The following is a 14,534-nucleotide window of genomic DNA, read 5'->3' on the forward strand; positions in this document are numbered from 1 at the left end:
CGCACGACATACGCTCATATGCACACAACACATGACACACACAATGCATGTGCAATGTCTGCACACAAAAATACATTGTGTTTCGTTACTTACAAAGTTTGGCAAATTCCATGTCTGCAGATAAAATAATTTAAGTGCGATTGTTAAACAAATACTTGCAACAAAGGTACTGTATACATTTACCAATGCTTGTGTGTGTGATTCGATCTATGTGTCGTGATCGTAAGCCTGCATTTTAACCGATGATTCGATACATTGTTTCATACCCTAGTTTTACTGGTAGGAACCTCCTGGTTACACCAGCCACAGGGGATTATTGTGTCTGTCCGTCCGTCGTGCAGGGAGGGGCTGGGTGGGGGAGGGAGGGAGGGGCTGGGTGGGGAGGGTGGGGAGGCGCTGGGTGGGGCTGGGTGGGGAGGAGAGGGTGGGGATGGGCTGGGTGGGGAGGGTGGGGAGGGGCTGGGTGGGGACAGTGGGGAGGGGCTGGGTGGGGAGGGACTGGGTGGGGAGGGGCTGGGTGGGGAGGGTGGGGGTGGGGAGGGTGGGGCTGGATGGGGGGTGGGAGGGGTGGGGAGGGGCTGGTCACACCGTGGTGCCCTTATTAAACTCAACGTTTAACCTACTCACGCCGGCTTGTGCCCGCCCTCACAGTCGGCCATATTTGCGGAATACACCACGCCGCCATTGACCCTGGCCATTGACCGAGCAACCCAACGTTCCTACTAGCTCCCGCAGGAATGTGCTTACCATCATCCTGCGTTCCGTGACAGATTTTGAATGCGTGTGCTCTGCAGAGGGAACACCATTTTCAATGGCAACCAGGGCGGAGTGTACATCTTTGGCGACGGCCGTGGCCTGATTGAAAGCAACGACATTTACGGTAACTTGCGCATCTCATAACATGACGCTATTTGCATCATCGTCATCATCATAATAATGGCAGTAGCACGACTGGAACATATATTAATTATGATAATAAAAAATAATTTACCTCCCTTTGGCAAAGTTCTGCTGGATGAAGGAATGCCTTCGCCATCTCGCCAGGCCATGGGTGTTATTTTAACCATACTTCACAGTGCTTCAGAGCATATTGGACAATGTCATCAGGAGAAAGAGAAGCAAGATGAGAACAATCTATGGCGATTTCTGTCCGAGACGGCTCTCGTTTGTTTGTTTTTATCTCTCTCTCTCCGCAGGGAACGCTCTGGCCGGCATTCAGATCCGCAGCAACAGCTGTCCAATCGTACGGCACAACAAGATCCACGATGGGCAGCACGGCGGCATCTACGTCGTGAGTGGCGTGGGCGGAGGCTCGGCTCAGAATTCTTGGCAGCTCATCGGCCGCCCCCGTCCTGATTGTGGATGGTCCACACGGCCGGGCAGCGGCACGGCTCAGCGGCTTTACGCTTTTGGCGCTTGTTGCAGAGGCTCGCGGTACCGTAGCCAGTGGCCGCCCTGGCGAATACTTGTTTTTTGTCACGCAATAAAATGCGCACCATCTAATTTACTCTTTAAAATACGTGCACCGTCTTCTTCGCAGTGGACGTTAAAATCCCTTGAGGTTGTTCAAAAACAATGGTGGGCCGTGTGCGCCTGGGTGTCGCGATCCACATTTGTAAATTACTCGCAAATTCCCACGTTGGAGGAAGCCACTGAGCAACGTCACCCTCTACTGTGAAACTACTGCAGACTGTAAGCGTCTGTGAAACAGAACACCTTCGTGATAGCCTTGCGCTATAAGAATGGCATGAATGCACAAATGTACTGGTTCTACTCCCGTCCTGACGCGGCACAAATTTTGAGTGTTTGCTTTAGTTGTGTGTCTTTAACCGTTGTTGTCGCTGTTGCCGGTCTGCCTCTGCGTACGTGCGCCCCTTGGCAGCACGAGAAGGGCCAGGGAGTGATTGAGGAGAACGAGGTTTACAGCAACACGCTGGCGGGAGTCTGGGTGACGACGGGGAGCACGCCGGTGCTGCGTCGCAACCGCATTCACAGCGGCAAGCAGGTAGAGAGACCGGCGCGCAAAACCCACCGTCCATCGCCGCTGCTACCGCTGGCGCCGGTCGCCGTCGTCGCTAAAGCGTCTCATGATTGCCCCCCTCTCGACAATTCGATGAATTGACGTGATTTGGGCGTCGCTATTCTATCCAAGGATTTTTTTGCGTCTTCTTAGTGTTGTTTATAATTGTCTCATTTTGTGGAATTTTGTTCAATCCATTCGCCTAAATGTAACTTTAACGTACCATAATTTGCATACAGTTTGAATCTATCGCGAGCGTAAGAGCGTATATGAATCGACGAGTCGATGCATTGTTACATGCGATGTCGTCAGCGCTGCCAAAAACTACTACCGCCTTTAATCACCTCCCCATCGTCACGATCTCTTCTGCCGCTCTTCCCATAAAAATCAACAACTATAACAGCCGCCATTCGCCACAAAGTGGCGGTGACATCATCACAGTGCTTTAGGCCAGGCTAGGTGCACTTTGAGGCTTTGTGAAATGTCGAAGGCTCGCTGATAGGACGTCACAGGACAGACCCAAATCTACGTACACACACACACACACAGCACATACAGCCATATACCTTAAATGCGGGTCCACACCTCATTGGCCGGCTGCGCGACTCAGTTGCATGCAACTGAATAGATTGTATGTGGACGTCTGCAACCAGGGACGTCCACACGTAAGCAGATTAGGTTGCACGGTATCAAGAGCGATTTTGCTTGGGTAACTGATACCTCACTTGTACATATGCACACGCATAAAGAAGGCACAAAGAGACAGAGAAAAGAAAAACTATTCGAGTAATGAAAAGAAAGACGCGCAACAAGGTGACTGGAGGAGTTGCAGGGAGAGAGAAAGTGAGAGGCGGAGAGATACTGGGGAGACGGTTATCGCCAGAGCCATCTGATCTCCACTTGTCTTTTCCATGAAATGTAAATAACCGATTCCCGCACGCGTCGTTCGATGTATGTACCACGAGCGCACGAGTCCATTTTAATCGATGAGTCGTTACTTACCCGTTCATTGTCGCAATTGTTAATGTGTGCGCGCGCGCGTGCTTGCAGGTCGGGGTGTACTTTTACGACAATGGGCACGGGGTGCTCGAGGACAATGACATCTACAACCACATGTACTCGGGTGTGCAGATCAGGTGAGCACTGCCCTTGATTATTTGTTTTATTGCAACTCAACGAGCGCCCGGTACAAGTCGTCGATCGCAAGAGGGGATGCAGAACTCCGCAACGGCAACCCGATCTCGGCGTGACGAGGGGACCCCCCCCCCCTATGAAGGGAGGGAAAAAATTGGGCTCATTGCCACACCCTAGTGGGGAACCATGTGATGGAGCATGACGATTTATGCGAGGCGAGGGAAAATGGAGTGCTGCCCCTGGTTAATGAAGCCGCTCGGTAACTTACTACTACGGCCAGGAAATACAATGTCCGTGTGTCCGTCCTTCACAGGACACTTAATGGTTACGTGAAAATTACAAAACCCTTCAACCATTTGCTGCAAAACTTCGTGTGCAGCTCACCAATATGGACGGCCACATCCGTGTAGCTTTTTTTGGCAAAAATCTGCAGTAACATTATTCCAGTCGTTTCATCGATAAAAAATGTACTGCCGAGTTACGCTGTATACCAGCTTGATTGACACGTGTTAGAATGCATATGTTTGCATTAGAAACCTGCTTGCGCCACTGAATGGCATGGAGGATTAAACCCCAGGACGGAACCCTGAAATACTCTAATTCTAGATTTGAAGCTTTCGTGACTGCAAGGATTCATACTCTTTGGTTTTTTCGGTAAAGTCCTGTTCCAGTGGTCCAATTTGGAAGACCCATACAAGCAATAATGTATATATTCGCTCACAGAAGACGACTTACTGGTTTCATCATATTCTTGGGTCTTTCGGTAAAGTCACATAGATAGGTTATTTTCTTTGAACCTATCTACGTGACTTTACCGAAAGACCCAAGAATATAAAATCCTGCAGTCACGAAAGATTTAAGTCATGGTTTCATCATGTTAATAAATTGTATTAAGATGTTAAATGTCTTGCATATAAGAGTATGTAGTAACATGCATGCCGGATACATCATTGCCGGATCTGCTGTGCACCCAGGTTTGCATCCTCTTGGGGTTAATGCACTGGCGTGGCAACTTTGTCATTTTTTTTAGCGGTCATTTCACGACGACCTGTTTGCTGTCGTCCCCACAGGACGGGCAGCAATCCGAAGATCAGGCGCAATAAGATCTGGGGAGGGCAGAACGGAGGCATTCTGGTTTACAATTCAGGTGAGAAACCCATCTCGCCGCCATCAATTCATCTCCTTCCATCTCACTCTCAACCGGCGTTGAGGTGCCCCCGGCGGTCGCGCGCGACGTCAAACCTGTGGTGACGATGGTCGTTGTCGTCTAGGCCTGGGCGTGATCGAAGACAACGAGATTTTCGACAACGCCATGGCGGGCGTCTGGATCAAGACCGACAGTAACCCCACGCTGCGGCGCAACAAAATCCACGGCGGACGCGACGGAGGAATCTGCATTTTCAACGGCGGCAGAGGTAACCCTTACCTTCCCAGTGATCACCGTAGATTGAAAACTCATTTATTCAGAACTGATTTGTGTTTAGTTTGTTGTCCTTCCCCCGCACCTCCAATTAGCACGGTTGGCTATGCATATACTTTGGGGTGAGCAACTCGGGTGCAAAGTTGTGGCAATAGCCCTATCATTGCTGGAACCGCTTTTACATTTTTTTTACGTTTTCTAACTAAGGGAGCTGGGGTGGCGACGGTGGTCACGATAAATCTGGTAAAGATAATGTATAAAAGATTGTTTAACACGTAGGCTTTCGCGATAAATATCCACAATACAGGTTTTTTTTGGTTAGATTAAGTGAATATAAATGTGTCGCTAAACCCACCACCACCCAACACAGCCAATCAGTGTACGGCTTGTCACGTAAACGGAACATGCAAAATCGTTACTAGTACAGCACACCGGTATGGTGGAGAAAAAATATTGTGGATTTGCTCTCTAACACACCGGTGTGCTGTACTAGTAACGAATTGGTCACGTTCTGTTTACGTGACAACCCTTACTAGTTGGCTCTGTCGGGTGGTGGCGGGTTCAACGACACATTTATATTTACGTGATGTAACCCAAAAACAAACCTGTGTTATGGATGAAAGATTCGTTATATTCTTGTTACTCAAACGTTAATTTTCGTTTCCGTACGTGAAGGCGTTTTGGAGGAGAACGACATCTTCCGGAACGCTCAGGCAGGGGTGCTCATCAGCACCAACAGCCACCCGACGCTGCGCAAGAACCGCATCTTTGACGGCTTCGCCGCCGGTGAGCCGGCCAGGGTCGAACCGGGCCCGGTCCGTGTTTACACAGTCAACATCGTTTGGCCATGACGATCGACGCTTCCGCCACCATCAACGCCGCGTCTGCTGCCTTTGCTACTGTCACTGCCGTTATCACCACCATCATCATCTCGACTCTCGCCGCCACTGCCATCACCACCATCTCTACTGCCACCATTGCCACTGCCAACAACATCACCACCTCCACCACTGCTACTATCACCACCAACATTTACACCACCACCACCTACCACCATCATCTCGACTGTCACCATCACTGCCATCACGACCATCTCTACTGCCATCATTACGACTGCCAGCGACATCACGTCCACCATCATCTCTGCCACCACCGTCATCTCTGCCACCACCACCACAATCTCCATTGTCACAACTTCCAATACCGCTACCACTTCCCATCTTCACGAACTCCACCACCTCCATCGCCACCACTGTCATCGCTACCCGTCACCACTACCACCACTTCCATGGTCACTGCCACCACCTTCATCGCCGCCTTATTCCCCACCATCGCCTCGAAGGCACTCTATAAATAAATAAAACATTTGCGCGTCTCCTTTGACCTGCGTCTCTCTCCTGTCTGTGTCCCTGTCTCCCCGGCAGGCATAGAAATCACGAACCACGCCACCGCCACGTTGGAGGACAACCAGATATTCAACAACAAGTTTGGGGGCCTTTTTGTTGCGACGGGTGTCCAGGTCATCATGAAAGGTGCGCGCTCAGGGAAGATGCGTGTCACGGTGGCACAGAACGTCGCATTGTGATGTGCCGACGATCACCAACGTGGGTGAAAGTGGCAAAACACAGCTGTGAGGCTTGCTATGTTACAATCCGAGGGACGTGAGTCAATACAATACGAGAGAAGGGGAAGAGGGGGGGGTACGCTTGGATTCGAGAGGACAGGCGAGTTAGAGGCAGTCGTGTTGACCGTTAAGATGGGTTAAGTTGGCACGGGGGATAATGGCCGGTGGTTGAAACTATAACGGCATAACGGCAGCCATAAGGGAGGAACGTGCCCAAGTGAACGTCCACCGCAGAGGTGGAGCGATGAGATCCGCTCGTGTGCTGGAGCGAGATGGATTGTTGCAGTTTTGCGTCTGCGAGGGATGGCGATGGCTTGGGGGGGTGGGGGGGGGGGGAGGCCTTCAGTCGGCAGCGGATGGATCACGGCCAAAGATGAAAGCGAAACGTGATTATAAATTGACAGTTAACTCTGCCAAAGAAGTGTTAAATCATTATACTTCCTTTAAAAAAAAAAACATGGCCTTTATGATTCCATCTGTAAAAATTCACCTGACTTGGGATTGCCTTTGAAATCCCCTCCATCCCTTGTGCCCAGTGCCTTGTCCATGCAGTTTAAAGTGAGACCCTTCTTCTAAGAGTTTATTTTGTTTCTTGTGCGTGTGCGTGTTGTTGCATGCGCGAAGACAACAAGGTCGGCAACAACCAGGACGCGATAGAGAAGGCGGTGTCGCGGGGTCACTGCCTCTACAAGATCTCCAGCTACACCAGCTACCCCATGCACGACTTCTACAGGTGGCGGACGCTAACTACCCCGCTCGCACTCACCACGCACACGGCCGCCACTTTGTTTTTTTTATTGCAACTCAACGCGAGCCGGGGACAAATACACCGACTGCAGACCGGTGGGGGGTGGGTGGGGGATGAACAGAAACTCTGCGAATAGCAACCAGATTATGACGTAACAGGATCCCTGTGGAGGGGGAAAATTAGCCTCGTTTGCCCCACCCAAGTGGGGGACCGCGTGCGATGACATGAAGATTTATATTTAAAATAAACATTTAAGTTTACAAAACAATCGTTCTCAGGGCGCTATGCACGGAAAGACGGAAATAGTTAACGTCGATCAAGGAAAGAAGAAGTGAGAAAGACGTTTGAAAATAACTACAAATGGATATGTTTTTTGGTCGAGATTTGAAGATCTGTAACATCGTGACCTCGAAGGGCAACGAGTTCCAGAGTTGAGGTGCCGCAATAGCAAAAGCCACGATCACCCCGAGTGAGGCTTTCCTAGGTAAACAAGCATAGACATAATACAAAATATATAAATTCAAATGGTAAAACGGACTGTGGTGAGTCACGATCACCGGAGTTTTGGAGACTCTAAATCTATTGTCTTGGCACGGGGGGGGGGGGGGGGGGGACACACACACGCCCTGTGGTCCGGCCCCGTGGAGGCGAGGGTTACCCGACCTGTGTGAAGTTTGTCCTTTTGCGTTTGTGCGTGCGGAGCGCAGGTGTCACACGTGCAACACCACGGAGCGCAATGCCATCTGCATCAACTGCATCACCAAGTGCCACCTTGGCCACGACGTGGAGTTCATCCGGCACGACAGGTGGGTGTCGCCGCACACGTGCACACCGTCGCAGGCTTCCTTCGTTAACTTCGTGGAGGTGCCCACCCCCCACCGCCCCCCACCGCAGCAGTGCGTGGCAAAAGCTCGAGACGAGCTCAGCCCTAACCCGCAAAACCGCGCTTAGGTCACTGTGATGCCACGTTTGTGACCTCGTGTGCAGTGCCATTCCTTTTACAGGCAACCCTCGGTTTGATGCGCTGTTGTGCTACACCATTTTGGAATAACGCGCTTTGTATCGAGACCTTTTATCGACACGCGCGAGGTCATTTTCGGAACGTCATCCTCGACGTACGCCCCACCCTAGCCCGGCACCGCCACCCAATGGCGTTGCCAGCAGTCAGTGCGGTATGATAAGGAGTGTGCTGCACTGTGCAGCATCTCGCCGCGTGTACACCGGCACCAACGACGGCGTAGATACAAAGTGTCGGGGACTAAATGGGGAAGAAACGTTACACAGAGCCGCTAATGAGTCGCAAGATAGAAAGAACAAACGGGGTGCCGAGAGAAATTAGCAAGAGAACAGGTTGTGAAGGGATAAGTAAGAACACAGTTGGCCGGATGTCTCGCATCCGGGGAGGAAGGGGCACAGGTGGTGAAGGGAAAATTAATGAGAGGGAACTGTAGCAAGAGAACACAGGTGGTTAAGAATTTAAGGACCAAGTATTATATTGTGTACGTGTATTGTATTGATATTGGTTAGGATAATATAGGCGAGTGAAAGTCCCCATCCCCCTCCCCTCCTTTACCATTTCTTACAGGGAAATTCCTTTTGACATACGAGATTTTTTAATGAGCGTTTTTCCAGGAACGCATCTATCGCATATGTCAACGAATGCCTGTAATCATTTGCTGACAGGGCTATGTCGAGGCTGAATGGGAAACTTCTTCATCCGTGTGTCTGTGCATGTTCGTTTGCACGCGAATCGACTCAGCGAGGTGTGTTCGTGCAGCGGTTAGCGTGCCGCACTGAACCCAGCGACCTGAATTCAATTCCCGTCCGAGGCCAACACCAGTGACGATTATCTGAACCGGACCTGGGCCTTCCCCGAGGTCGACTCAGCCTCAAATCAGAATCTGATGCAATGTGCAAACATCCCCACTCGGGTGACAAAGGCGGCCCGGCGTAGTGTTGGCCACCGCCACCCCCTCGTGTGCCATGCCGGCCTTCAGAGGAGCTCACTAAAAGCACTACAGGGCACCTTTGTCTTTGTGTGTGCGTGTCTCTGCGTGGACATGCATGTGTGTGTGTATACGCGTGTGTGCTTTTGTCCTAATGTGTGTCCGCTTGCATGTGCACCCTCGCGGGGGTCGTCCTCGACACTCGCTCGCCATTCGCGGTTCCGTCCGCCGATGAAAGATTCTTCTGCGACTGCGGCGCGGGGACGCTGTCCAACCCATGCACGCTGGCGGGCGAACCCACGCACGACACGGACACCCTGTACGACTCGGCGCCGCCCATCGAGTCCAACACGCTGCAGCACAACTAGTGGGGGGGGCGGTGGCGGTGGCGGCGGGCGTCGGCAGTGTGTAACGACCAAGAGGACTGGTCGTCACGGTGTCGGCCGTAGTGGTGGTGGTGTCGCGACGACGACGACGGTGTTGGCGGTGGCGGGGAGAGGGAGGACGACGCGTTCACCGATGCTCGACCACCGCACCTGCCCACCGTGTCGCCGCCGTCCCCCCCCCTCTCCTCCCCCGCACCACCCGCGCCGGCGGGAGCGGTGACGAATGCTTCCAGCGTCATGCCGAGACTCTTTGCCGCGCAGAACGGCGCTCGGGAGACAAGGACGGTCTTCGTTGAAAATGGCCGAGCCCCGGGGCCGCTGCCGTATCCCGTTGTCGCCATCGTCTTCGCATCTCGCGTTGGGACTTTCCCCCCCCTCCCCCCCCCCCCCCCTTACTTTTTTCTTTAAAAATTCTCTCAAGCGGTTTCGCGGGGACTAGCGTCCCCCAGTCTGCGTCGTCAACGCACAGCGACAGAGCGACGACCGAGCGGCGACCGAGCGATGGTGGCGGCTGCTGCGGCAGCGACGACGGCACAGAACACTCGCCGTGTCTCCGCCGAGTGACCGGGACGGATGATGACCTGGCCAAGAGGGCGTAAAAAAAAAACGAGCTACCCCCAGACAGAGCAGCATTGTTCACCCCCCCCCCCCCTTACCTACCCTCTGGCCTCCTTCGCACTACTTTCACAAAACTGCACCGCGCAAAACACCGGCGGCGTTCGTCGCCGAACACTTTTCACATCGCTACCCGCCCGTCTGCCGGTGACGGCACCACGAGAGAGGACGTGGCGGCCGTCCAGAACGTCGCCACGACGGCCCGAGGAAAACACTAACACGAGACGCGGAGATTCAAGCCACTTTAGGGCCTCCCCCCCCCGCACCCGAGCCGTCTGATGGGGACCCTCCGAGCGCCCTCGCTGACTTTGACGTTCGTTCGGAATGAAACAAGCATTATCTTCTGCGCGCCCGCCGTCTCCCGAGAGAGGCGCTGTGGCGCAAGAACGCAAAACGTGGTTTTATTTCATTTAACGTTTTTTTTTCCTTTTCCTCCCTCGTGGTTAATCTTTTTCATTTTGAAACGTACCGGTTGCGCTCAACTGCATTTTGTGTGAAAGAGTCGATGGTTTTTTTCTTATCTTCTTTTTTTTTGCTTTATGGAAAGAAAAACGAGGACGGACAACAAAGAAATTTACGATTTTTTTTTGTTTTTTGCAAAAAGCATTTTTGGGGGGGGGGGGGTGGACGCGCATAACCCGTGCGCACACCCCACCCATGTGCCCCCCACCCCCCTCCACACCACGCCACCCCCTATGGAATTCAGAACTTTCTCAGCCAACGTGGGACCCCCCCCCCCCTCCGAGTCAGGTCCGCTGTTTTCTTGCATGGAGCAAAGAGCGCTTTAGTGCCATGTTTAAACCGTCCTTGAATTTGCTCGATTTATTTTAGCTTACTTGAAAATCCGGGCCTTAAAAAACGAGAGAGAGAAAAAAACGAGAATTAAAGATTGATTGTCAAATTTTATCTGTCACATTTGCTGTGACCCCCTCCCCCACTCAACTGCTCCCCCCCCCCTCAAAACTTCCCTCCACCATCCCTCTGTACCACCGCTCCCCGTCCAAAAAAACCCTCACAACACCACCTCTTTTAAGGTCAATTAATATATATAACTATTATAATGCATTGCTCACTCTGTCGCCCCCCCCCCCCCCCCTCGTGTAGCATTAGTGTCGTGCGTGGGTAGGAGTCGTGTTTTTTTTTTCCCCCGGGGAGGGGTTGCAGACGGGGTGGCTGGCGTGTGTGACCCTCTTTCACGCGCGGTGGCGGCGGTGGGGATTGAGGGGGGCACGTGCAGCGTTAACGTGCTTGTACAGACATCTATCACGGCCCCCCCCCCCACAGCCCCCCCACAAAAAAACCGCTGCGTTCTTAAAACCACCGCCACTGTAGCCGATGTCCCAACGCTGTTGACCAACCCTTCGAATTTTTACCTTTTCGTTGACATTTTTTTGTCGCATCGTACAAATATTTTTGTTAACAGGAATATTTTTTTTACTGTCCAAAATATTTGCTGAGCAAATGCTCGTGAGACCGCTTGTCCCTGCGATGGTTGAGATAGGGGTGGGGGTTGATTGGTTTGGGGGGAGGTGGGTGCGTGATGAGGGTATGACGGTCATAGTGTCGTGATGTTCTTTTTTTTTTAACCGACTTGTTATTTATAACGTTTGAGAGTTGACAAAAGCGATTGATGCAAAGCTCGCCAAGGCGCTACTTACATTAAGGAAATCTTCGTGGCTCCCGAAGGGCCCACGAGCCGCCCCCCACTTTTTGCTCCAAATGTCCGGCACAAAGTTCGCGACGTGGGTCCAAATTTATTTTCCCACTGCCGGCCCCCCAAACCCTGGCACAGCGGTGCAGCGACGAGCAAGCGAGCAAGCGATTCGGCAAGAATCGTCACTCCCGTTAGCGGAACTTGCATTTCTGAAACCTTACTCACCACCATCTCCCAAACCTGCTCGTTGTTTTCGCGTGGTCAAGCTTTCCTCGCTGTCCCCTCGCAATAAAAGCCACGGGGAGAAAGAGAGGAGGGCGCCCGCCCGCCCGCTGACCTCTCCATATCGCGGCTTGACCGGCGCGCGTCACAAAAACACCGAGGGCATGTAACGATCCATGGCGTTCCCACCGTTTCTTACGCTCGCGATACGCTCGTCTCCGACGGCGCACATAGGAATCGGTTAAATTTTACGATTCATGCAAACGACGTGTAAAATGTTATGCAAAATGTTACCGCTATGCCAAGGCCTGTGAAAGGAGATGAAGACGTTGGAACCGTACGGGGAGATAAAACTATACGCGACATAAAGAAAACGAGAAAAGATTTATTTAATCGGGTTGCGATTTGCGAATGGTGGCAATTAATGGAACGGTGATGGGCGTTGAATCATTACATGCCTCTAATAAACACAACAACCACAACAATCAGTCAGCGCCACGGTGTAAGTCTGTGTCCTTTATAAGCAATTACGGTTATCGGCAACCATCATGTTTGTTTAAAAAAAAATTGTCATTTTGGGTGAAGGCTGGGTTTCTTGCATCTCGTGCTCACTATTGAAGTCTTTTTTTTGCTGGTGGGAAAACCGCGAAGCAGGAAATGGTGCTCCAGGCCCTGGAAATAATTCTTGAACGCCATTTCTGGAGCATACGTCAAGACTGACAAATGATCAGTGAACATTTCAAATCCGACACTTTTCTTGACATGGTGAGGAAACCCGGAACAACAGGAAGATGTGTTGCAAGCCAGAAACAAATATATTTAATCGCAGAGTTTTGCCTCTGTGTCATTGCCGCCAGTTTCCGTTTCACTGCTGGCCATTTGGCATTGTTGGCCACGTTTACTCAACCCTATCGAGTTATTGGTTTCAACAGTAACGTGGGCCCACAGCTTCAGCTGTTGAGCTTGGTGGTCTGGACAAGGCTTGAGAGTTGTACGTGCAATGTGGTGAACACGTGCCACGCATGACAAGTCGTGCCTTCCGAATACTATTTGTGAGTACACCTTTGTCCCTTGTTAAATCTGCGCGCAAGTGGAAGTGGAAGTGGGCACAAACGAATGCTCAAATGTCTCCCGAGGAATTCAGGTTTGGGTTTGGAGCGCCATTTCTCCTTGGCATTTGCTGCCCCTTCTCGCCTCGCGATCCCGTGAGGCATTTTTGCTGCGACAGCTGTGAGAGGGGTGGGGGGGGAGGGGTGCTTCCTTGACCACTCGAGAGCATTGTGGGGGGGATTTGCTCATCGATGTAATCGCCTGCTGATGAAGCCACTGCTAGTGCTGCTGCTGCTGCTATAGACGAGTGGAGTCTGGCCGTACCTGTATGTTGTATGCTGGCTGCCACATAACCGCCGCTTTCCAGACCAATTTTGTATTCTTTTGGACTTTTGTGTGTGCGTGTGAGCGTGTACTATGTGCGTGCGTGTGTGCGCGCGCGTCTCTTAGGTTTTATAAGTTCCTGTAGTTGGCATTCTTCTTTACCCCTTTGCTTTGTATCAATTCCTTAAGTCATTACAGTATGTTTGTATTATCTGTCATAAAAATGGCATAGTTGTAATTAAAAAAAAAGGAATTGGACAGCTTTTCGGAGGCTTTCTACGTCATGCTGTATTCATTGTTGTCAAGCATTTTTTTTTCTCGATCAAATCGTCGTCGTCTGTGTTCCAGAGCGGAATCGGTACCACTTGATGTCAGAAAGTGTCACAGATACCGCCTGTATAGACGTTGACGTTATTTGTTATCCTTTGGCAATGAACCTCTGATGGCCCCGGGCCCTTCCCACATCGGTCAGGGTTTGTTTGGCCATATTTCAACCACGCCGGCCAGTGAGTTCAGGACCGGTTCAGATATCACTACCACTGACGTCACCCGCGGCTGTGAATCAAACTCATGGAAGCCGACTCCGTAGTTGCAGTGTGGCCGGCCACTGTGTGTACCACCAACCCCACCGCATTTGTATTTGTGGCCAATACAAATGCAAACAAACCTGGTTCCGTGGTTATGAGCTCAGTCGTCTCGTCTCCGAATGGCGCTTAGTAAACTCGGTTCCTCTGCTGCAGCACAGCACGCAGGCACCCAATGACTAAGATGAGCCAAGAATATGTCCCGCTCGTGACGTCACTCCGTCGGCCAGTCCCCCTCATTAATAATCATGAAGAGGTGACGTCTTCGAAATAGACCCCGCCATTAATATTAATTAGCGGGTGACGTCACTCCACATGGAGGGGCGAGGCGCCTCCTCGAGGTAAGGAAACAGGTGGGGGTCACGAGGTAAGGAAACTTCACTCTGGGGCGGCGGTAGGGGGGTGTGTTCCTCCTCGTGGTGCTGGGGATACCTGGCGGTCGTGGCCGTGCTCCCATGGGCCCACCCCTCACGTGACAGCGTGCCACTGCGGTGTCTCCTGGGAACGCTGGGGGGGGGGCAGCTCAACGACAAGTGGCTTATCATCACGTGGAAATGTATCGCGGCCAAATACTCTTTAAATGTGGAAGGGGGCAAAACCGTAGAACCCGGAGAAAAATCCACGCGACCATGGGGAGAACATGCAAACTTCAACTATACAGGCATCAGGGTAGGGATCGAACCCCCTTCCTGCTGTATGCCAGGCGAGGTGGTTAACGTCTCACCACAGCGGCGTGACGTTAACTACCTCGCCGACCCGCACGGATAAGTGTGGTGAAGAACCACCACAACGCAATAAGACTTTTTT

General features: G+C 51.8%; 1 protein-coding gene across 1 annotated transcript in view; it reads left to right on the forward strand.

Annotated features, from left to right (window-relative positions):
* The window catches only part of LOC144943877 (F-box only protein 11-like), a 33,454-nt gene extending 19,915 nt beyond the window's left edge, over positions 1-13,539 (forward strand). Inside the window, exons 12-23 of the mRNA XM_078871714.1 lie at positions 727-731; positions 795-880; positions 1,197-1,291; positions 1,883-2,005; positions 3,071-3,156; positions 4,225-4,301; positions 4,426-4,569; positions 5,250-5,360; positions 5,999-6,106; positions 6,823-6,931; positions 7,654-7,752; positions 9,131-13,539. Coding sequence (XP_078727840.1) covers positions 727-731; positions 795-880; positions 1,197-1,291; positions 1,883-2,005; positions 3,071-3,156; positions 4,225-4,301; positions 4,426-4,569; positions 5,250-5,360; positions 5,999-6,106; positions 6,823-6,931; positions 7,654-7,752; positions 9,131-9,260 — 1,173 coding nt within the window. The 3' untranslated portion in view covers positions 9,261-13,539. The remainder of the gene's footprint in view (positions 1-726; positions 732-794; positions 881-1,196; positions 1,292-1,882; positions 2,006-3,070; positions 3,157-4,224; positions 4,302-4,425; positions 4,570-5,249; positions 5,361-5,998; positions 6,107-6,822; positions 6,932-7,653; positions 7,753-9,130) is intronic.
* Positions 13,540-14,534: the final 995 nt, after the last annotated feature.

The sequence above is a fragment of the Lampetra fluviatilis genome, chromosome 33 (genome assembly GCF_964198595.1).
Source record: "Lampetra fluviatilis chromosome 33, kcLamFluv1.1, whole genome shotgun sequence".
Lineage (NCBI taxonomy): Eukaryota > Metazoa > Chordata > Hyperoartia > Petromyzontiformes > Petromyzontidae > Lampetra > Lampetra fluviatilis.